Below are 22663 nucleotides of genomic sequence, written 5' to 3'. Positions count from 1 at the left end.
ACCACCTCATCAGACAGCCTCACTGGCTTGGTTTCTTCCTCCAGCCATCGCTCATCCCCCCTCCCCCTCCCTCTCCCTCTCCTCGCACCACCCATCCCTCTGTAACCCTGCTGAACAACAATGTGAAGGGCTGGATCTGCCCCCCTCACCGTGCCCCTAGCTCAGACAGACGTGTTGTGACTAACCTGCTTCTTACTGTCCTCCATGCGCACAAACAAGGACTTACCCCCCACCTCCAACCATCTGGGCCCCCCACCTCCTCCCTCCCCAGCTGGCTGATAAGTCCTTCCACCGCCCACCGCCCACCCCCACCAGGTCCCATCTCAGACCTTCTCTCACCCCTCTCAGGCCCTTAATACTGCCACACAGCCGTCAGCCCCTCTCTTACAGGAAAGGGTCACAATGCTGCTATCTGTTAGCGTGTGTGTGTGTGTGTGTGACAGAGTTTGTGTGGTACTTCCCACACTTCCTTCAGGGATAACAGGAAGTACATCTCTGTTTTGACCCTACTCTGATTTCCTCCCACGCCAGACCTTCTGCCTTCCCCTGCTGCTAAACACTTCAATATTGCTGTGCGAAGTAGCATCATGTGTGTGTGTGTGTGTGTGTGTGTGTGTGTGTGTGTGTGCGTTCCAATCTTTCATATTCTCTCCATAATGTGGAAATCCTATTTGCTTTCACACTCAAACACACACACACACACACACACATGGATGCTACTTCCCACAGCAATATAGAAGTTTTGAGATTGTGTGTGTGTGTTTGTGTGTGAGAGAGAGGCGAGCTGGCCAGGGGAGGGTCCACAGCTTCACTGAAGCGATTGGTTCCACTTCTACTCCGCAGGAGATGCTAAACGACCTTGAGCCTCTGGACCATCACTGTCTGCCTTTCTGCAGACCTCAGGCAGTGAGCGATCTCTAACAGAGTTGGTGACAGTGCAGAGCCTATTTTCTGCCTGTTAGGGTCCGGCCCCTGTATGTGAGGGTGTGTATGTGAGGGTGCGTGTGTGAGGGTGTGTGTGTGTGTTCTGCAGGGGTCAGCCGTAGCAGCAGGGATGTGCAGTTCTGTGCTGTCACCATGAGAACCAACCCAACTAGTCCAATATTCCTGCTGCCTGGAAGCCCACCCCCTGTCTCTGTGCTCTGGACACTCCGTCAGAAGGCCTTTCCATACTGCAGGGTCAAATACACCCTGCACCCTGCATGTGACAGCACAGTCGTTTTCTAGAAGATTCCTCCACACGCCAGACAGAAGGTGCTAATATAGACTCTCCCAGCACTGTCCTAAACACACAGCATATCACATGAGAGCTGTGTCTGTGTGTGGGTAAAGGGTATGTAGGGGTGAAATAAGGTCAGTCGTGCTGTTGCCGGGGAGACAGCCAATCCAGACCTGGGATTTGAGCCAAGCCCTTGCCTCTGCCCCACCCACTCATCCATTCCTCAATCCTCTCATCCATCCATCCATCCTTTCCTCCTTCCCTCCCTCCGTTCACCCGACCTCAGAGTAATGAGGGCTTTCTGTGCTTCTGAGCCTAAATACTGGTGTGCTGGAGCCAAACCTGCATATAGCCTCGTTTATATATTTTATAGTTCTTCAAATACACAAGCACATAGAAGTACGCACAAGTACTAGACATGCTCATTTTCTGAGTGGTGCATGAGCTCATTCAAAGTCCATCACATCATGCAATTGGCTGGCGTCTGATGTTGTAGCTTCCTCCATCACACACACACACACACATTATCCCAGAAACAAGCAGAAGGGGTTTCAAACTCAGGTTTGCTCATCAGTGTGTGACAAGCACTACTCTGCTCCGCTGTGCCCCTGGACACACATCCAAGCCCACCTGTGAAACTGGGTTAGGGAGGACACACACACACACACACTCATAATCTCACACAAACACACAGGCCCAGAGACACTCTTCACCACGGTGAAAAGGGCGCTCGCTAAGCAAATACGCTAAAACCAATAAATCAGGGCCGGCTTTGAGAATCCATCATTTACAAACTGGGTCACACTTCTGATGGGGCACACTGTCTCAGTCCTCCTCCTCCACACCCCCTCTCCTCCTCCACACCCCCTCTCCTCCTCCACACCCCCTCTCCTCCTCCCCAACCCCTCTCCTCCTCCTTACCCCCTCTCCTCCTCCACACCCCCTCTCCTCCTCCACACCCCCTCTCCTCCTCCTTACCCCTCTGCTCCATCCTACCCCCTCTGCTCCATCCTAACCCCTCTCCTCCTCCCTGACCCCTCTGCTCTACCCCCTCTCCTCCTCCATACCCCATCTCCTCCTCCACACCCCCTCTCCTCCTCCTTACCCCCTCTTTTCCTCTTTACCCCCTCTCCCCCTCCACACCCCCTCTCCTCCTCCCTAACCCCCTCTCCTCCTCCCCCACCCCCTCTCCTCCTCCACACCCCCTCTCCTCCTCCATACCCCCTCTCCTCCTCCTTACCCCCTCTTTTCCTCTTTACCCCCTCTCCCCCTCCCCACCCCCTCTCCTCCTCCCTAACCCCCTCTCCTCCTCCCCACCCCCTCTCCTCCTCCCCACCCCCTCTCCTCCTCCCCACCCCCTCTCCTCCTTCCCACCCCCTCTGCTCCTTCCTACCCCCTCTGCTCCATCCTAACCCCTCTGCTCTACCCCCTCTCCACTACCTACCCCCTCTCCCTCTCCTTCTCCCTCTCCCTCTCTGGTACGAAGGTCAGGGTTAGTTAAGCAGTGTTATCAGCCCAGGTGTGTCTTCCTGCTTCTTTTTCCTTTCCTCGTCTGACGCCTCTGAGGTTGTTAGTGTAGGAACCAAGCAACAGACACATGGTTTGGGCTTAGGTAGCACGCACACACACACACACACTCGTTTAGACGACTAGGATCCTGCCCCAGTATGGCCGACAGGTCTGAATAATTTACGTGCCAAAAGGAGAGAAAGAGGAGGGAGAGAGGGGGAGTAAGAGGAGGGAGAGAGGGGGAGGAAGGAGTGAGTGAACTTCCCTGTTTCACTCAGTGAGCTTATTTAAAAAGTTATTCCCTTTCTTTTCTCTCTCAGCGTGAGTAAGAATGTTCCCTCCCTCCCTCCCTCCCTCCCTCCCTCCCTCCCTCCCTCCCTCCCTCCCTCCCTCCCTCCCTCCCTCCCTCCCTCCCTCCCTCCCTCCCTCCCTCCCTCCCTCCCTCCCTCCCTCCCCCTCCCTCCCTCCCTCCCTCCCTCCCTCCCTCCCTCCCTCCCTCCCTCCCTCCCTCCCTCCCTCCCTCCCTCCCTCCCTCTCTCCATCTTCACTGGGGCTCATTTCCTCCCCGTCAAGGTTCTCTCACCCCCCCTCCTCCCTCACTCCTCCCCCCTCCTCCTTTCTCCTCTGTTTATCTAAGCACTTTCACGGTCACTGCTCTGGTGTCCCAGGAGACTCCCCTGGCCCTTCTCTCGCTCCGCTCCTGCCCCTCTCTCTCTCCCTCCCAGCCTGTCCACGCTGCCCTCGCTCGCTCCATCTTGCTCCGTCAGAATGGGTCAGGTTCATATCGCCTGGTGCACTGGGGGTATGGAGCCCCCGCCCCCCCAGGCAGCACGCTGTGTCCTGCTCTAGTCACGCACAGGCCCCCCCCACCCTCGATAGCACGCACACACACACACACACACACATTTGTCTACGACTGTTCCCGGTAAAGAATAAGCGTGGATGGTCAAATTAAGAAAACTTGGTCAGAAAGTTGGTTCAACCTCACAAATAATATTAAATATCAAACGTTTTAGGAGTGACGGAAGTAAGAGTTGAGTGGAGGAACGATACTCTGCTCTCTGAATCCCTGCTGAGGTAGGGGCTAGCAGAAAGGGCACTGCTGGGCCTGCGTTTGTCTTGTACTTTGGTTTGAAGACAGAAATCTGACACAAAAGCTTTAACAGGACCTGGACATCATTTCTGCCCAGTCTAGACCCATCACCAGAGAGACAGCATTTACACATCTTTATTGGTCCCATAAGGCAGTGGTCTCAATCCCGGTCCTCGGGACCCCCTGCCCTGCATGTTTTAGATATTTCCCTGCTCCAACACACCTGATTCAAATACATGGGCCTGATAAAAAAACATTAATTTAAATCAGGTGTGTTTGAGGAGGGAAACTTTTAAAACATGCAGGGCAGGGGGTCCCGAGGACCAGGATTGAGAAACACTGCCATAAGGTAGGCTGGACATTACACTACGCTCCATAAAACATAATCATGACCCACAAAAATCTAAAACAAACAACAGAAATAAACTTAAACCAATGACAGAACAACATTACCACAGACACTAGAGAGAGAGAGAGAGAGAGCGATAGAGATTGTTTTCTTTAGGTTGTGTTTGCAGAGAGAGACTCCAGCCTCCTGACTCACAGGGAACTGAAATGATCAGACTATTTTGGGATTAGAGATGACCGACTGCTACTAGATGAAATTAACAGCAATTCTTAGATTAACTGCCCGGGAGGAGTTTGTGTTTTAGTACAGGTGTGGTTAGTGTACTCAGAATAAATACAAATGTGTAACTACTGATTCTCGCTGTAATGACACAAAATAGAACACGCACACACACACACGCACACGTTCACTTCCTCGCCCCAGCGTTAATCCATAAGCAGCTCAGATGGGAGTTCTCCCCTCTCCATAAGGTTTTCCTGACGTGTAAGGCAAAACATCGGATTTTGTGTGGGCTTGCAGATTAGTAGTGTGATTCTAATGGAAGCGCTTCTCCAGCAGTATTTTGACGAGGAGAGGAGAGTACTACACTAAAATGAGATTCATGAGTTCTCCGGCTTCAAGGCCAGGACTGGGGAGAACAGGACTGGGGAGAACAGGACTGAGGAGAACAGGACTGAGGAGAACAGGACTGGGGAGAACAGGACTGAGGAGAACAGGACTGAGGAGAACAGGACTGAGGAGAACAGGACTGAGGAGAACAGGACTGGGGAGAACAGGACTGAGGAGAACAGGACTGGGGAGAACAGGACTGAGGAGAACAGGACTGAGGAGAACAGGACTGAGGAGAACAGGACTGGGGAGAACAGGACTGAGGAGAACAGGACTGGGGAGATTTGGAGCGAGCAGAACGGCGCCTCGCCACGACTCCAGCCTCCACACGACTCGGCTGCAGCCGGGATATGAAACCTGCTAACGGGCAGATGATGGGATATGAAACCTTGTAACGGGCAGATTGGGAAGGAAGAGGTGCATGTCTCTCTGTACGTGAGGGTATGAAATATAGGTATATATAAGGCTGTGATTTATATTGATGATAATTTCTGTAATTCCACCATTGCTTTGGCAATATGAACAATTGTTGTTTTCATGCCAATAAAGCCCTTTGAACTGAGTGTGAGAACGAAATAAAGCAAGAGACAGAAAGAGAGAGAGACAGAGAGGGACAGAGAGAAAGAGAGAGAGACAGAGAGGGACAGAGAGAAAGAGAGAGGGAGAGATAACGAGAGAGGGAGAGAGAAAGAGATAGAGAAAGAGAGGGATATTGTGAACTGAGGTGAGGCGAGGGCAGAAAGAAGAAACACTAAAGGATCTGAAAACCTTCCAGAATAAACTCGAAATTCATGTGGTACCGGTTCAGTCTACACAAATAACACACCTAAATAAATGTTGAATGCACACACACCCCAACGTACCAATACCATCACTAATTTTCAACCTGAAAGAATCCAAGCTGCCTAGTGAGACAGGGTGTAGTGTTTGGGTAAGTACACAACATTCCATTCATATTTCATACAAGAAGTCTGTTGAAACAGCTCCAGTCCACACACAGGCTTGGAGCACACACACACACACACACACGGGACAAGGCCAAGGTGTGTGCTTCCCCCCCCCCCCCACACACACACACACACACGCAGTGATGCGCTGAAACACTGTCAGTCCTAAAGGGGGGTGTGATTCTCACTGACATCCCCCAGAGGCTCCACAGACAGGTGTGTGTGTGTGTGTGTGTGTGTGTGTCAGAGAGAGAGAGACAGGTGTGTGTGTGTGTGTCAGAGAGAGAGAGACGTGTGTGTGTGTGTGTCAGAGAGAGAGAGACAGGTGTGTGTGTGTGTGTGTCAGAGAGAGAGAGACAGGTGTGTGTGTGTGTGTGTGTCAGAGAGAGAGAGACAGGTGTGTGTGTGTGTGTGTGTCAGAGAGAGAGAGACAGGTGTGTGTGTGTGTCTGTGTCAGAGGGAGAGACAGGGGTGTGTGTGTGTCAGAGAGAGAGACAGGGGTGTCTGTGTGTCAGAGAGACAGGAGTGTGTGTGTGGGGGGCTTCAGTACGCTAGGCCCTGACAGTGATAGTAATACCTGCTGACATCCTTTCTTCCCTCGCTGCCTCGCTCCCTCGCTCCCTGGGGGCCTTCCCTTGCCGTTTTGGGAGTTGAAATCTGTTGACTCTTTCCCTATCCTACCCTCCTCTCCTACCCTCCTCTCCTACCCTCCTCTGCTAACGCATTCTCCATCTCCTGCTCAGTCTATGGCTGGTCTAATGCTTTAACATCTCTGGGGGATGGGGGAGGTGATTGTGTGTGTGTGTGTGAGTGTGTGTGTGTGTGTGTGTGTGCGCCTGTGCTGTTGTGTGTGCGAGCGAGCGGGTATGTGGGTGGGTGACAAGAAAAAAGTGTGTGTCTCTCTCTCCCTCTCTCCATCACTCGCTCTCTCTCTCTCTCTCTCTCTGTCTCTCACACACACACACACACACACACACAAAGTGAGTTTTCCCTCTCAGGGGCTGAGCAGTAGGGGCTGAGCAGTAGGAGCTGAGCAGTAGGGGCTGAGCAGTAGGGGCTGAGCAGTAGGGGCTGAGCAGTAGGAGCTGAGCAGTAGGAGCTGAGCAGTAGGAGCTGAGCAGTAGGGGCTGAGCAGTAGGGGCTGAGCAGTAGGGGCTGAGCAGTAGGAGCTGAGCAGTAGGAGCTGAGCAGTAGGGGCTGAGCAGTAGGAGCTGAGCAGTAGGGGCTGAGCAGTAGGAGCTGAGCAGTAGGGGCTGAGCAGTAGGGGCTGAGCAGTAGGAGCTGAGCAGTAGGGGCTGAGCAGTAGGAGCTGAGCAGTAGGGGCTGAGCAGTAGGAGCTGAGCAGTAGGGGCTGAGCAGTAGGAGCTGAGCAGTAGGAGCTGAGCAGTAGGGGCTGAGCAGTAGGAGCTGAGCAGCAGGGGCTGAGCAGTAGGAGCTGAGCAGTAGGGGCTGAGCAGTAGGAGCTGAGCAGTAGGGGCTGAGCAGTAGGAGCTGAGCAGTAGGGGCTGAGCAGTAGGAGCAGAGCAGTAGGAGCTGAGCAGTAGGGGCTGAGCAGTAGGAGCTGAGCAGTAGGGGCTGAGCAGTAGGAGCTGAGCAGTAGGGGCTGAGCAGTAGGAGCTGAGCAGTAGGGGCTGAGCAGTAGAAGCTGAGCAGTAGGGGCTGAGCAGTAGGAGCTGAGCAGTAGGGGCTGAGCAGTAGGAGCTGAGCAGTAGGAGCTGAGCAGTAGGAGCTGAGCAGTAGGAGCTGAGCAGTAGGGGCTGAGCAGTAGGGGCTGAGCAGTAGGAGCTGAGCAGTAGGGGCTGAGCAGTAGGAGCTGAGCAGTAGGGGCTGAGCAGTAGAAGCTGAGCAGCAGGAGCTGAGCAGTAGGGGCTGAGCAGTAGGGGCTGAGCAGTAGGGGCTGAGCAGTAGGGGCTGAGCAGTAGGAGCTGAGCAGTAGGAGCTGAGCAGTAGGGGCTGAGCAGTAGGAGCTGAGCAGTAGGGGCTGAGCAGTAGGGGCTGAGCAGTAGGAGCTGAGCAGTAGGGGCTGAGCAGTAGGAGCTGAGCAGTAGGCTCCAGCCGTTCAGAGAGGCTATGCCAACCCGTGGCGTGAACGACATCACTACTGCCAAACCTCACCAAGACCCCGCCTCAGATATCCATGAATCCACATGTCTGTATCTCAGGAACCATGGTGATGCTGTTATACACTCCAGGATGTGATGCTGTTATACACTCCAGGATGTGATGCTGTTATACACTCCAGGATGTGATGCTGTTATACACACTCCAGGATGTGATGCTGTTATACACACTCCAGGATGTGATGCTGTTATACACTCCAGGATGTGATGCTGTTATACACTCCAGGATGTGATGCTGTTATACACACTCCAGGATGTGCTATACTGCAGTCTGATGATGCAGAGTAGCAGAGAAGATGACCTGTGTCAACTTTCTCTGGAAGACACACTGAGACTGGTTGGTTGTTTCTGGATAATAGGCGAGGATTGCAATATTGCCTTAGCATGCATCTTTAATGAATGTCACCGAAATATCATCTGGCCTATGCAGTCAGGAGTGTGTGTGTGTGAGTGTCTCACTTCAGGTTGAACAAAACAGGATGAAGAGTGCCCGCTGTTCACAAAACTAGAAGTTGTACGACACAGTAACATGTCCATCTCATTGAACGTTCCTCTGGAACTATTTCACTAAGGCAGTCTGGACTCAGTCCAGAGAGAGCACACCGGACACGGGTTGTCACAGCAACCATCTCCGCTGACGATCACGACACAGCCAAGTTCTGAATGACAGTCGCCCCGCTCCAAACCCGCCTTCCCTCAAGAAAATGATCAGTAGTATTTCGTGGTGGTTACGCGTGGCTGAGGGTGTGTAATCTGGCCTGGAGGAAGTGGTGTGGTGTTCCTGAGACCAGGGGATTGTTGCTGCAGTCCCCTGGAGTGCATGTGCACTACCATGTTGTGTTCTGTACTGTAACCCCCCCACAGTGACCCGCTCCACCTGGGTCATACTAATTCAATTTCAGTCGGACGGAATTCCCTGGCTACCTCTTGGCAGGATTTCTGAGATGAGGAAGGGAGCGTTGCCTACAGTGTGTGTGTGTGTGTTGAGCAGCACAGTGGTTAAACAGTGGGTCAGATTGGGTCATTGATTGGGTGTGGAGGGCTGGGTTGTTCACCTGCAGGTTGCTGGGCTGGGTTGTTCACCTCAGTCTGCAGACACTCTCCTGTCCTCACCCTGATCAGACCCCCCCCCCCCCACACCACCCGTCCTACAGTCCAGTACCACCGTTCCCTAGCCCGAGTCTGTTCCTGTGGCTCAGCTAGCAGGCAGCCCTGCTGTTCCACGTCCACACACCCCTCCCCCCGCCCCCCGCCCCCCCTCCCGCCCCCGCTGCCATCTTGTGCCCAGTCCAGACAGCGTCCATGGCGACAGACGTGAACTCTGCCAGTTCCAGTATATCTGTTTCCACAGAGCTTTTGCATTTACACACCAGTACTTAGAGCTGCAGGAATCCATAATACTGATGTATCTACACTGTGCCGTGTGTGTGTCAGCGGTGACAGAGAGGTGAGACCATATGCAGCATGGAGATACTGTGAGCCGCCGCTGATAATATCTAGGTGTTAAATTGGTATTGATCGTCTAACTAGCCTGACCAGGAGAATACCAGGAGCAGGATAGAGAAGACAGACAGGCAGGCAGGCAGGCAGGCAGGCAGGCAGGCAGGCAGGCAGGCAGGCAGGCAGGCAGGCAGGCAGGCAGGCAGGCAGGCAGGCAGGCAGGCAGGCAGGCAGGCAGGCAGGCAGGCAGGCAGGCAGGCAGGCAGACAGGCAGTCCTCTTTCTACATCTCAGTCTGATCCCCTGCCTTCGTTCTCTCAGTGCGTTTAGCAGCGTGACCAGATGCTCTAATACAGACATCCAGAATGCTTGGCCTCTCGCTCTGCTAAAAACTCATTTTCTACAGTCTGTGTTTTTGTGTGTCTGCCTGCGTGTGTGTGTGTGTGTGTGTGTGTCTGCCTGAATGAATGTGTGTGTGTGTGTGTGTATATAAATGTACATGTCTGTGAGAGCAGACACCTCAGCAATAGTAGGATGATATTTTCTTGTTATTGTGCAGTATTTGCTAACAAGATTTTGAGAGGCTAAGTATACCAGTATCCTATTGAGCTGCCAGGGCCCTTGTTGTGATTACTGATTGTACACCCACACACACACACACACACACACACACACACACACACACACACACACACACACACACACACACACACACACACCTTTATCGTGAACAGGGCCAGGTAATGTTCACAAAGTGAGATTTGATTGTTCAACACCAGCCACTGTTTCCCAGAGAAACAGTGGGTTTCCCTGGGTGAAACGACCCTCAAACCACCCCCACCTCCTCCCCCTCCTCTCCTCCCCCACCTCCTCCTCTCCTCCACACCCTGCTACACCTAAATGAGCTGCCCAGGAACCTAAACAATGAAGCATTTAGAAGAGAAAGCGTTCCCACACAGGGGCACACGCAACACTTGTAAACAAGTGAGGGGGCACACAATGCGCGCACACACACACCCTCTGTCCAGCAGGGGCACAATGCCTGCTCAGTGTAGGGGGAAATTGTTGAGGAAGTTAACTAACTACAGTACACTACTAAGTGTGACTATCACTCATATTATATTTATCAATAAATATGACCAGAACTTGATTTATTTGACTGTGTGCCACAAAGACGTGCTGGTTAAATCACAGGCTTGTGTTTCCTGTGTGTGTGTGTGTGTGTGTGTTAGTTAGTGTTAAATCACAGGCTTGTGTTTCCTGTTAACTGCAGTTTGGCACTCAGCCTTTGTTAAAGGAAACACACATTCCCTTGAACACACACCCACAAAACCATTCTGGCACACACACACACGCACACACACACACACACACTCACATTTAAACTCCTCTACCGATAAGGCCATTGTTCCACTGAAATGAACTTTAGCCGCCACAACAGTGACAAACATTGATTCACCAACAAATCACTGAAAGTCCTTCACATCGTTCACCTAAAGAAAGGAGGACACGCAGCAACAACACCTACTGGAGACACGCACACACACAAATAAAAAAACTATTGCAGACACTCATATTGTATTTGTCTCTGTAGAGACATAACTTCAACAGCGTGCTTCATTTCGGCAGACGAGACAATGGGTATCTACTCAGAGGAGAGAAAGGGAGACAAAGAAGAGAGAGAGAGAGGCACAGGAGAGAAATGGGAGAAAATAAGATGGGGGGAGAGAGAGAGAGATAGAGAGAGATTGTTTTCTTTAGGTTGTGTTTGCAGTGCAGGGAATAGAGTTGTAATTACCTGACTGTGGGTTTGTTGATTATAGTTCACAGGTTCTCCATGTTAATCATTTACCAGGAGACGACAAAGATTAGAAGAGGGAGACAGATAGGAAAGAGAAACGCAGGGGGGTGAAATTTCACACAAACTGAAAAGAGGGACAGAGAAAAAAAATCTGTCTCGAAGTGCAATCACAACTCCCCCGTGTGTGTGAGAGAGAGGGGGATGATTTCCTTATCCTTGGTGTTTATGCAGGATAATTTGTTTGAGAGAGCACAGAGGTAAGTCATGCATACACGCTGCACAGATTACACAAGACTTGTTATGAATCATTTCAATAAAGATTCAGAGAGCCAACACTCTCCTACTGCTCTGTCTCTACATGCCTCATCAGCGCCTTACCCCACAGAGGGAGAGACAGAGAGGGAGAGAGGGAGACAGAGTGAGAGAAACAGAGAGACATGGAGTGAGAGAGAGAGAGAGAGAGAGAGAGAGAGAGAGAGAGAGAGAGAGAGAGAGAGAGAGAGAGAGAGAGAGAGAGAGAGGGTGGAGACTAAGGAGACTGTTGGGATCTCTGGTATTTGTTACTCATAAGTTACGTGTCTAAACTTGAGTTACTTGAGTTAGAGAGAGAGAAAGAGAGAAAGAGAGAAAGAGAGAGAGAGAGAGAGAGAGAGAGAGTCCCACAGGAAGGAGGGGTCTAGATGGAGTCTGAGACATGGAGGTTCCTCATGTCTCTGTGTGTAACAGGTGTTATCTTCTGTAAGAGCTCTGCTAGCCTGCACTGCTGCAGGGACAGAGAGAGACAAGGAGAGAGACACAGAGAGAGAGAGAGAGAGAGAGAGAGAGAGAGAGAGAGAGCGACATAGAGAGAGAGAGAGACATAGAGAGAGAGAGAGAGAGAGAGAGAGAGAGAGAGAGAGAGAGAGAGAGAGAGAGACCAACCAGAGGAGCTGTGGAGACAGGGGAGAAAGCTGCTACCAGAATAGAGCAGAAAGCTTCCAACCAGGTTCCCAAAACTAAACTAAACTAAGGCCACACAATTCATCATCTGAAACTGTTCTTAAGCCCTGATGGAGTCAGTGTGCTGCGTAACTACCAAGATGAACATCCAGCTGGTGCTTCTGTTCATCTCTCAAGTCATGAAGAATGTGGACCAGCTGGATCACTTCACTCTGGTGTCCAAGGGCACAGTTAGCTCACACTACCGGCTCTGCTCTAGAACCTGGGTGGAGCGGCTTCCAGACGAAAACATCTCGGAGGTGGAAGGGAGGGAACAGGGAGGGTCCACCAGCACACAAGTACAGTCATGACCACAAGTATTGGCAGTGACATAGATTTTGTATTTCGTGAAGTTTGCTGCTTTAGTTGTTATGGTGATGATTCCGAGTAATCAGATGTATTTTACACTAATTGGGCAAAAGAAAGAAGAACTTCATCATTAGGCCCTTGCATTAAATGAGCCGCTAACTTCATTCACTGAGTCATATCAGCTGCATATTGGGGGGAAAAGTGAACGAGTTCTAGTCAGGTGAAATCACTCTCATTCTGATTGGATTATAAGAGCAGACTGATTGCTATGAAAGGAGGGACTCAAGATATATTGAATGTTTTTGCCATTAAAAGCCTTTAAAACTTGTGAAATGCTTGTCATTGTTTTTCTGTATAGCCTGCCACAGAAACGTGAAAAACCATCTACTATACTGAAGCAGAATGGAAAACACTGATTTCTGTCAGTGCCAGTAATTTTGGCCATGACTGTATGCTCAGTGTTTTACTGACAGGGAGGGCCTGTGTACAGTCAGCATTCAGTTCGCCACTGAATGCTCTTTGGTTTACAACTACAGACTATTTAAATGAACCCTTATCAAAACCAGCAAGTTCAACAGGGAGAGAAACCCCAAGGTGATTGCAGGATTGAGCTGAATCATAAACTCTCCGCAATAAGCAGTAAAACTAAATTAAAGCACTCAGGCAGGCCTGAATGAAAACCGAAACCCCACATGCGTAATGTATGACCTTAACATGTACAACACCCGGTCAGCGTCACGTCTTTCACTTCATTTTAGTGCTCCGATTTTCAATCTGCGCCGAGCTAAATGAGGTCCAGTAAAACTCTCTCCCAGCCCGTTAAAACCTTTTCAACACGCTGAGGAGCGGTAACGACGAGGCTACGGTCTCTACGCGCCACTGAACCTATTTCATTAAAATCATAAATCCTGATTTCCAAAGGAAAGGTAGCGATGACAGTGTCCTCAGCCAGCGTGTTACAGCTAAGCTAGATAAACTAAGCCCTGTGTGTGGCGTTAGCCGCCGAAAGCTAGCTCTCAGACGCCGGGTAACTGCCAGGCAACAGCTAGCTAGCCACAACATAGCCAGCAAAGACAGGAAGGTAATGCAGGATTATTAGGAATCAGCAGTTTTGTGTAATTAAAAAAAAATTGGATTATTAGGATGAAATCTGAGCTACGGGTTGTAGTTACAGGGTTTCTATCTCTGCTTAGCCTTCTGAGGTGGTGAAAGAGTTGCGTTTCTCCTGCCCATCAGGGCTGACGCTGCAGTGTTTCTGCAGTCAGGGCAGAGCTGAGCTGTAGTCCACCTTCTCCACCCGCTTTATGGGCCTGGGGAACGAGCTGGACTCCCCTGGACCACCACAGGAAAATGACTGAACCTAAACTAATCACACAGCCAATATCCTACCCTGGGAGGGAGGGGAGGGAGGTGAGAGAGGGACAAGGGGAGAAATGAGAAGAGATGGGGTGAAGCGAGTTGAGGGAGAGATGATGGGAGGGAGAAACGAGGGGGAAGGGGGCTCAGATAGGGGGAGGGGGGGTCAGAGAGAGGAGGGGGTGTTCAGAGAGAGGGGGAGGGGTTGTTCAGGGGGAGGGGGAGGGGGAGGGGGAGGAATGAGAGTACGCCCCGGTCTTGGCCCTTTGGGACCCTGGTATGGGCGCTCCATCACGGGCACACTAATAGCTTTCTGATTGGGCAGTGTGGCAGAACAAAGCGCCCCCCCGGTCACAGTGCGTTACCCTCCACGGAAACGCTGATGGGATTGGGTGGTGGCGGCCAGTGTTTCCCTGACATGCCGTGTGAGGGCTGACTGTCCCAGGGCCCCAGAAGGACGGCTGGTGATTCCCTAACATGGTTCATGCTCAGCACAATCTGCAGGACTGTGCTTGAACAGCATGGACACACTGCTGCCTGGCCTCATTCCAATGAAACAGTTTGTTTGAGCCCTGACAGCCCCCACCCTGGCTTCAGTCCAAACCTTCTGACTTGCATCCTTTACCTCTGTCATGAAAGAGAACTGGACTAAGCCCTAAATAGCAAGTGGCTTGCTGGTAAAACAATCTCATCTACTAGACCTAAACTGTGCTTGGTTGAAGGTCTATGGTTGCTTTTTTATCCTCAACTGCAGGTTGGGACCCAAGGCTGGGCCTCAGGTTGTAGCAGAGCTTATGGAAGTGTGAGAGAGGGTTAGGGTGTTAGGGTTAGAGTGTTGGAGACCCTGTTTTGTCCCTCCAGCTCTCAAAACTGAACCTTTCAATTAAGAACACCTGGATCAGCGGTGAGCCCATCTCTGGATGACTAATAACCCCAATCAGCCCATTACACAACACCCACACACACACACTCTGTGTCTCTCTCTCTCTCTCCCTCCCACACACACACACACACACTGTGTCTCTCTCCCTCCCACACACACACACACACACTCTGTGTCTCTCTCTCTCCCTCCCACACACACACACACTCTGTGTCTCTCTCTCTCCCTCTCACACACACACACACACACACAAACTCTCCCTCATGCCCATTCACATACACTTTCTCAGTCACACACACAAAGAGTGGAGTATGCTTCCATTACCCAACTAAACGTTTACACACGTAAGCACTTTAGACCTCAGTAATATACACCTGCGTTGGCTGATGCTATCTAGGGCACTTTAACCCCCCCGTCCTTCCTTCAAGAGCTGGTCTGACCTATACATCACCCTGCTTGGGTTAGGGAACACAAGGACTACTATGGTTTACATAGATCAAGTCTCATGATTAAGGTGCTGGATAACAGAAAGCAGCATTAAACTGCCCAGTTCATGCTAACAAGGAAGTCCACTAGGCCCACCTGTCACTGGCCAGGCCGTGGCTCCACCCAGGTTGGTCACATGACCCGATCTGGACAACTCTCCAGAGATAGAGACCAGATTCATGACCAATCCTGTGCCAAAATGTGGGCATATATCCTTAGGCAGACTTAACTTACATTTTGTGTCAGCATTGAACAAGTCTGGTTCAGGTACACTACAGGGTTACCTAACGTGCAACTGTACGTGTGGGTTCAAGTTTGGACCAGCTCTGGTTGTTTAACCTGCTGTTGTACATCTGTCTTGTCAAAGTTTCAACACAACTACATTCCTGCAAGGACAGAGGTGTTCTTTCTGAGCACATTCATGACACATTCATGTGCTGAACATATATTTTTTATACTGATTATTTATTTTTTTATTACACAGGCTTTAGACTAGTTCCAGGCTTAACTATAGGCTACATGATGTGCAGCAGTGCGCAAGTCAACGGAGAGTAAATTGTTGTTTGGTTTACAATGCAAGGAACTAGCTGCATAGCTGACATAATACTGGTAGACGGAGGAGAAGCATCCGCAGTTCTTAACACTCCTCACCTGGCGTTAGTGGAGTTCCAGTAGACTGCGTGTCTCTTGGCCAACGCTGAGACGACACTGAGCAGGAAAACGATGGCTCTGAATAATGAGCTTGAGGTCCAAGAGCGACCCATCACTGCAACGGGCGGGGGAGCGGACCAGACGAGCCACAGAGGGTGTGCGGAGGATCGGTTGTACCGACAGCGGTGATACAACTTGGAAACGGGTTCAAAGGCCAGGAATCGATTGGTGTGTAATCCTTACAAACTCAACTCGCTTAGAAATTCTCGAATAAAATAAGTCCTTTTCCACATTGAAGCGAAAACGTTGGAACAGCTGTATCCTACTACAGGGACAGCGTCGTGTTCATTTATGATACACAGGTAGAGCACGAAGTAAAGTCAAAATTGCCTGTTCAGCAGTTATCGCCTACGTTAATTTGCTGCGTTGCAACTTCAGGTGCAACGTATTTCATTCTTGAAAACTCCCACCATCAACTTTTGGAAGTTAAACCAACATTTTGACTGAGCTAACTTATTGCGTGGCTTGCTGTATCCCCGCAACAGGCGCAACCCAAAGTCACTAACTTTTCACCCATTAAAAGTTTAAGCAGTCTCCATGATACTTCAAATTATTAGTTGTGGTTGTCAACGCGTCCCGTCCTGCCTGAAGCGCACACGCTGGGATTTGGGATGGGCGGAGCAGAGGGCGAGAGGGCCTAGGGCGGGGGAGGTGCCAGGCAAACTTTAGACCAATCAGCGAATATTCTGGGGGGAATAACGTTCCTCTTTCAGTAGGTGTGTCGAAGTGAGGTCTGAGGTCTGAATCATCCTTGCATCTTTTGGAAATCACTGATTTACATCTTGCATTTTACATACCTACCTACAGATCAAAATGAAGAAAAAAAAAACAGCATACAGGGTACCATTTCTGGTATAAATACTTTATTACTGTACTTAAGTAGATTTTTCTGGTATCAGTAATTTACGTTTTTACTCACTCCCAATTTTTTTTCTCCAAAAATATATGTATTTTCTACTTCTTACATTTTCAAGCCAGGCTTGTTACTTTACGGGTTAGTTTTAATCTGTATTTTGCCATGATCTAAATGTACCATTTTGCTCACTTGAGAAGCCGGCTGTGCTCCGTTTTGCTCCTAGCTTCAGACCTGACCACCGGGCCGGTAAGTAACTTTGTTTCTGCAGCTGTCTTTTTTAAGTGCTAGCTAGCTATCTCCTAGAAGCTAACGTAACAAGCTACTGAAGTGATGTTGTAGGTAGTTGCGCACAGGTTTGTGACGTTGTGACGTTAGTGATGTTTGTGACTGTGGCTACCCTTACAAAAAAGAAGTATACTTCAAGTTTATTTAGTAAGTATACTTAGTATAAAAAGAATACTATTATCATGTTACTTAAAGTATACTAGCAGTGTACTTATTTATATACTTTATATGCCACACTATCTTCATTATTTCACGTCGTTATTTCGTTCTTCAGTCAGTTTGACAGTATAACCTTCAAATTCTCAAGTAGCTTTTTCGTTTTTTTCCATTAATACTCCAATTGATAATTATTAGTATAAGAGTATAGGGTTTCAGAATGTTTTAGCAGTAATTAAGGTTACAGCTTCAGTAACAAAAAAAGATTCAATGTGCAATGCATTAGATTTTCATAGACATGAATAATTAGAATGAGATGGATCTAAAACATGTAACCTGTAATGTACTTAAAAATTATTTTGACTGTTTTTGCTGTATAATAATAGAAAACATCCATCCTACTCCAGAAAAAAATCATACAATTTTCTGTTTCTAAGCATACTTCTTAAAAGTACGTTATTGAGTACGTAGTGAAGAGCTACGAATCTGCAGTAAACTATTATGAGGGCCCCGTTCTCACCAAGTGACTCAAGATCTGAGGCGTTTGAGGGGCCCATAAACATTTTAATACATTAGTAAATAATAGTAAAATTACATATAGAAGTTTACTTGATGACGTAGCTACATTAAATGAAAGTGCACTTGAAAGTATTCCAAAGTATACTTTGAAGTACTTGTATAAGTATACTTGATGAAATGAAAGTGCACTACACAGGCTACTTTAGAGTATTCCAAAGTATACTTTGAAGTACTTTAGGAAGTATACTTGATGAACTGAAAGTGCACTACACAGGCTACTTTAGAGTATTCCAAAGTATACTTTGAAGTACTTGAGGAAGTATACTTGATGAACTGAAAGTGCACTACACAGGCTACTTTGCAGTATTCAAAAGTGAACTAGTTTCAAAGCATACTTAAAAGTATATTAAAAGTAAACTATGTTCTAAGAATACTTCTTAAAAGTATATTAAAAGTGAACTATTTTCTAAGCATACTTCTTAAAAGTATATCAAAAGTGAACTAAAAGTGTACTATCCATATTTTAGTATACTTATAGTATACTTTAATATACTTCTTTTTTGTAAGGGTAGCTAGTTAGCTATGGGGTTAAGCTACTGTTTGCCAACACTTTGGACCACACAAATTTAAATTATGTATGAACCGTAAAACGGACCCTTCGCAGAGATACAAGCAACACAATCGGGACCAAGACGCACAAAAATTAACGGACTAGTTAAGGTCGTAAAATAATAAATACTTGTAATAAATGTATATGAGAGATAATATAGGTTGTAGCTTGCCAAAGAAAAGACAAGCACACACAATGTGCCAACTATGAAATAAGACACTCTTTAAGACAAAGCAAGACACTGTTGCTGCTGTACAAACTGAACCGGACTGTCCATCCACGTGTTACAGCATTAGCAGATAACTTGCAGATGTTGAGTGAACAGACTAACTCAAACCACACACACCCACATGTACACACAAACACACTTACACACAAGTGACACCAAAGATGCACACACATGCACCACACAACCCAGCGTGAGGTTGGATACTGTTTCCAGCAGCAGGTTCCAGACAACACCATGTTTTATCCATGTCCCTGTTTCCTTGTCTCCTCCCTCGGGCTGTCACAACCGAGGCTTTCATTTTGTCCCTCCTCATTTATGCTGAGCCTTGTGTAGTTAGTGTGTGTGTGTGTGTTAGTATTAATTCTCTGGTTGTAGTCAGCCACCCCAGGGGGATGGGCTGGTGACAGTAATCACCTCTACCTCCATGGGCGAGAGCCACCGGCGGTCCTGTATAATTATCTGTATACGGGGTGTTTGTGTGTGTGGGTGTGTGTGTGTGTGTGGGTGATTACAACCCTCCGTCTCTGAGCAAGCATCATCCCTCACCTGCAGAACGTTACACGGCAGGCTCAGTGTTATTAGTTCAGACTGCACTTCTGGAGAATTCCTCTCTGAGAGGTTCCTGTCCTTCTTTGTGTGTGTGTGTACATGTGTGTGTTTTGTGTTTTGTGTGTGTGTGCATGTGTGTGTTGTGTGTGTGTGTGTGTGTGTGTGTGCGTGTGTGTGTCACCAGGACTCATTAGCTCACTTCCTGGAGGTCCAGATCATTAATTTCCCATGATGCCTCTGTGGTCCTGCGTGGTTAATTTGTCCCTGGTGAGATGTAGCTCCCTCAGCAACATGGAGGGATCGCAGAGGAGCATGCTGGGACACACAAGGGCTCCCCTCTCTCCCCTCCTCTCTCCTCCTCTCCCTCTCTCCCCTCCTCTCTCTCCTCTCTCCTCCTCTCCCTCTCTCCCCTCCTCTCTCTCCTCTCTCCTCCTTTCTCCTCTCCCTCTCTCCCCTCCTCTCTCCTCTCCCTCTCTCCCCCTCCTCTCTCCTCTCCCTCTCCCCACCCCTCTCCCTTTTGCTACCCCTCTCCCTCTCTCTCCCTTTTTTTCTCTCTCTTTCTCTCTTTCTCACTCACTGTACCTCTCTCTCTCTCTCTCTCTCTCTCTCTCTCTCTCTCTCTCTCTCTCTCTCTCTCTCTCTCTCTCTCTCTCTCTCTCTCTCTCTCTCTCTCTCTCTCTCTCTCTCTCTCTCTCTCTCTCTCTCTCTCTCTCTCCTCAGTACTGTACACCAAGCAGGGGTAATTCTGTTGCTGTGGAGACCGTGGGTCCTTGTGGGCAGGGTCTCGTTACTCTTCCACTAAATTGTTTAATTAAGATCATTGATTGGCCAATGTGATACCCAACTTGTGGCACATGTCAGACTGGTTGAACACCAAGTGATTTTCCCAACAGGACTGTAATTGAACAACCCTGTTTCAGAGCCCACAATTATGACACACTTAATAAGGAGCGATGCTGAGGAGCGTCTTGTGATCTCATCTTGATTGCACAAAGTGTCTCAGCGTGCAGTGACCTGGCCGCCCAGATCAACAACAGAGCGAGCAGGTCCCTGACAACATGTCTCTGCTCCTTCTCTCCCTCGTGCTTCAACCCTTCTTCCTATCCTTTATTTGTGTTACTCTCTCTCTCTCTCTCTCCCTCTCTCTCTCTCTCTCTCTCTCTCTCTCTCTCTCTCTCTCTCTCCAGTACTGTTGTGGAGTGATGTCAGGAGCTTCTTAATCCTGTTATCTCCACACATACAGACCCACACCAAGCCACTCGCCAGAGCTGTGATCAACCACAACTACCCTGAACACACACACACACACACACACACACATGGACACCCATTCACTTGGTCTGGCCTCTCTCTTCTTCCTGTAATCCTTCTCTTATGGTCTGTGTCGTCTATCTTGATACAGCTGCCAGTCTCCAGGCTATATGCATGTTCCCTGCTCCTCCTAAGCCCTGTATCTCTCTCCATTCTGACCCCCATTCTCTCCTTTCTTTGCAGTAGCACAACTTTCAATATTATCCTCTCCTCTCTCTCACTCCCCTCATGCTCATTCCAGTTCAGTTTTCTTGGGTTCCAGTGACCTCAAAGATGGAGAGATCATATGAAATGACAAAGTCTTGTTTTACAGAGGGCAGATGAAATGATGAAACTCCAGAGAAATATGCTCAACTGTCCATGTCACTGTATGCAGGCCCGGGGGACGCTGTCACACACACACACACACACACACACATGCACACACACGCACACACACGCACACACATACACACACACACATGCACACACACACACACACACGCACACACACATGCACACACACACACACACACACACACACTTTTGCTTCACTCTGTTGGCTCTGTTGGAGTTCTCTTTCTTTCTCAATTAGTTTAGAACATCAAGCCTGCTTCTATTTATTTCCTGGTTCTATTTGAAAAATGGTCTTCCCTCCTCTGCCATTGCTTCTTTACCTTTTCTCTGGTACATTGCATGAGGTTCTTTTTTGTGTATACCTCTTTATTTTCTTCCCTTACTCTCTCTCTCTTTTCCTTTCTCTCTCTCTTTTCCTCTCTGTTCCGTAATTACAGTCCTGGACTCAAGCAGAGATGGTAAATGCTTTTCTTTTTCACTCTCTCCATCTCTCTCCCTCGCTCTCCATCTTTGCCGCTCCCACACCAAGCAATTTACCTCATGGTTACTATAGAGACGTGTTTATTAGATGCATTTTTCCTCTCCCGGTGTCCCTCCCCCTCCCAGTTCCCTCTCTGTCTTCCACTAGCGGCCCCCTCGCGGCCCCTTCACGTACCACGTTGATCTTTTTTTTCTTTTTGTCATCAGTATTTCAATCTCAACCATGAGGGGTTTGAAAACGTACCATGTTTGTTGTTAGGAAGGCTTTGTGCTAAGCGTGTCTGTGTGCAGGGATGTGTTTACATGGTGTATGTAGATAAGCATCAGTGCAGTGTTCTGATTCAGAGCAGTGTACAGGGCACCAGGCCTGTTGACAGCTTAAGTGGTCCAAAGTAAATGCACCACTTAAGATACAGAGAGAGGCATCTCATTCGGTTTACCTCTTCTCTCCTTACTCACAGAAATACTAGTTTCCAGTCCTCCCTCATTCTGCTCTTCTCTTTCTCTCAATCTTCCTCCATCTTTCACCTCTGATCTTTTCACCCGGATTCTCCCTGTTTGCTTTCCCAGTGCGTCTTGCTCATTCTCTCCTCTTTTCTTTTCTCCTTTTCATTTACTCCCTCTCTTGCTCTGCTCTTCTCCTCCATCCTCTTCTACCCCCCCTCCTCAGTTCTCCTCCTCCTCTCCCCTCCTCCTCCTCCTCCTCCTCCTCCTCCTCCTCCTCCTCCTCCTGCCTCGCTCAGCACATGTGCATGATTAGTGGAGTCAGATGGAGCCGGGGAGACAACACACACACGGCTCTACATATTCATCTCTCCTTCTGTTGCCTCCTGTCTCCCTCCTGTCTTCCCTCTCCTCCACCTCTCCCTGGTTCCATCCCCCCTCCTCTCCCTCGCTTCACCACAAGCCCACCCCCCCTCACAACCTCTCTCTTTCTACACTAGCACCTTTCCTTTAATCTCTCCCAGTACTCCCCTCATCTTTCAGGGGCTTTTTCCCAGTGTTCTCTGCATGCTGTACACAGACATCATTTCCTGTCTGGAGGTCTTTAACCAAGACCTGCTCTGGAGGTAGTAGCTCTGGAACCATCCTTGTGGGCTTAAATCATTTTTTCACTGTCACATACTGTTCACACGCATGCAAGCTCAAACACACTATTTTTCCATTTTCTTTCTCTGTGAATCTACCGGTTATTAGATCATTTTCTGTTACTACAACTCCAGTGCATGCCTCCCAGATCAATGCACAACACTCACCTTTTCCTTGAACTTTGTCCCATCTTCATTAAATCCTCAATTGAATAGAGAGCTATTGTAGAGTGTGTGTGTGTGTGTGTGTTTGCTTGCATGTGTGTTTCCGTGCAGGGATCTGATGGGGATTTGGCAGGCATGCGTATGTGGATGAGAACTAAAAGGAAGTTAATTGTTCCCTTAGGGTAGATTCAAACAGGCTGGACCACTTAAAATGATGGGACAGAGATAAAAATGCAGATTCTTTCCTGTCAATGACTTTTTTCCCATCAA

At 48.9% G+C, this 22663-nt stretch overlaps 1 protein-coding gene across 1 annotated transcript in view; it reads right to left on the bottom strand.

The window, feature by feature from the left end:
• The window catches only part of efna4 (ephrin A4), a 32820-nt gene extending 16426 nt beyond the window's left edge, over positions 1-16394 (bottom strand). Inside the window, exon 1 of the mRNA XM_084668986.1 lies at positions 15750-16394. Within this exon, the coding sequence (XP_084525112.1) occupies positions 15750-15862 (113 nt within the window). The 5' untranslated portion in view covers positions 15863-16394. The remainder of the gene's footprint in view (positions 1-15749) is intronic.
• Positions 16395-22663: the final 6269 nt, after the last annotated feature.

The sequence above is a fragment of the Hypomesus nipponensis genome, chromosome 2 (assembly GCF_054491055.1).
Source record: "Hypomesus nipponensis isolate SF chromosome 2, ASM5449105v1, whole genome shotgun sequence".
NCBI lineage: Eukaryota > Metazoa > Chordata > Actinopteri > Osmeriformes > Osmeridae > Hypomesus > Hypomesus nipponensis.
This window is presented reverse-complemented; position numbering and strand designations above follow the sequence as displayed.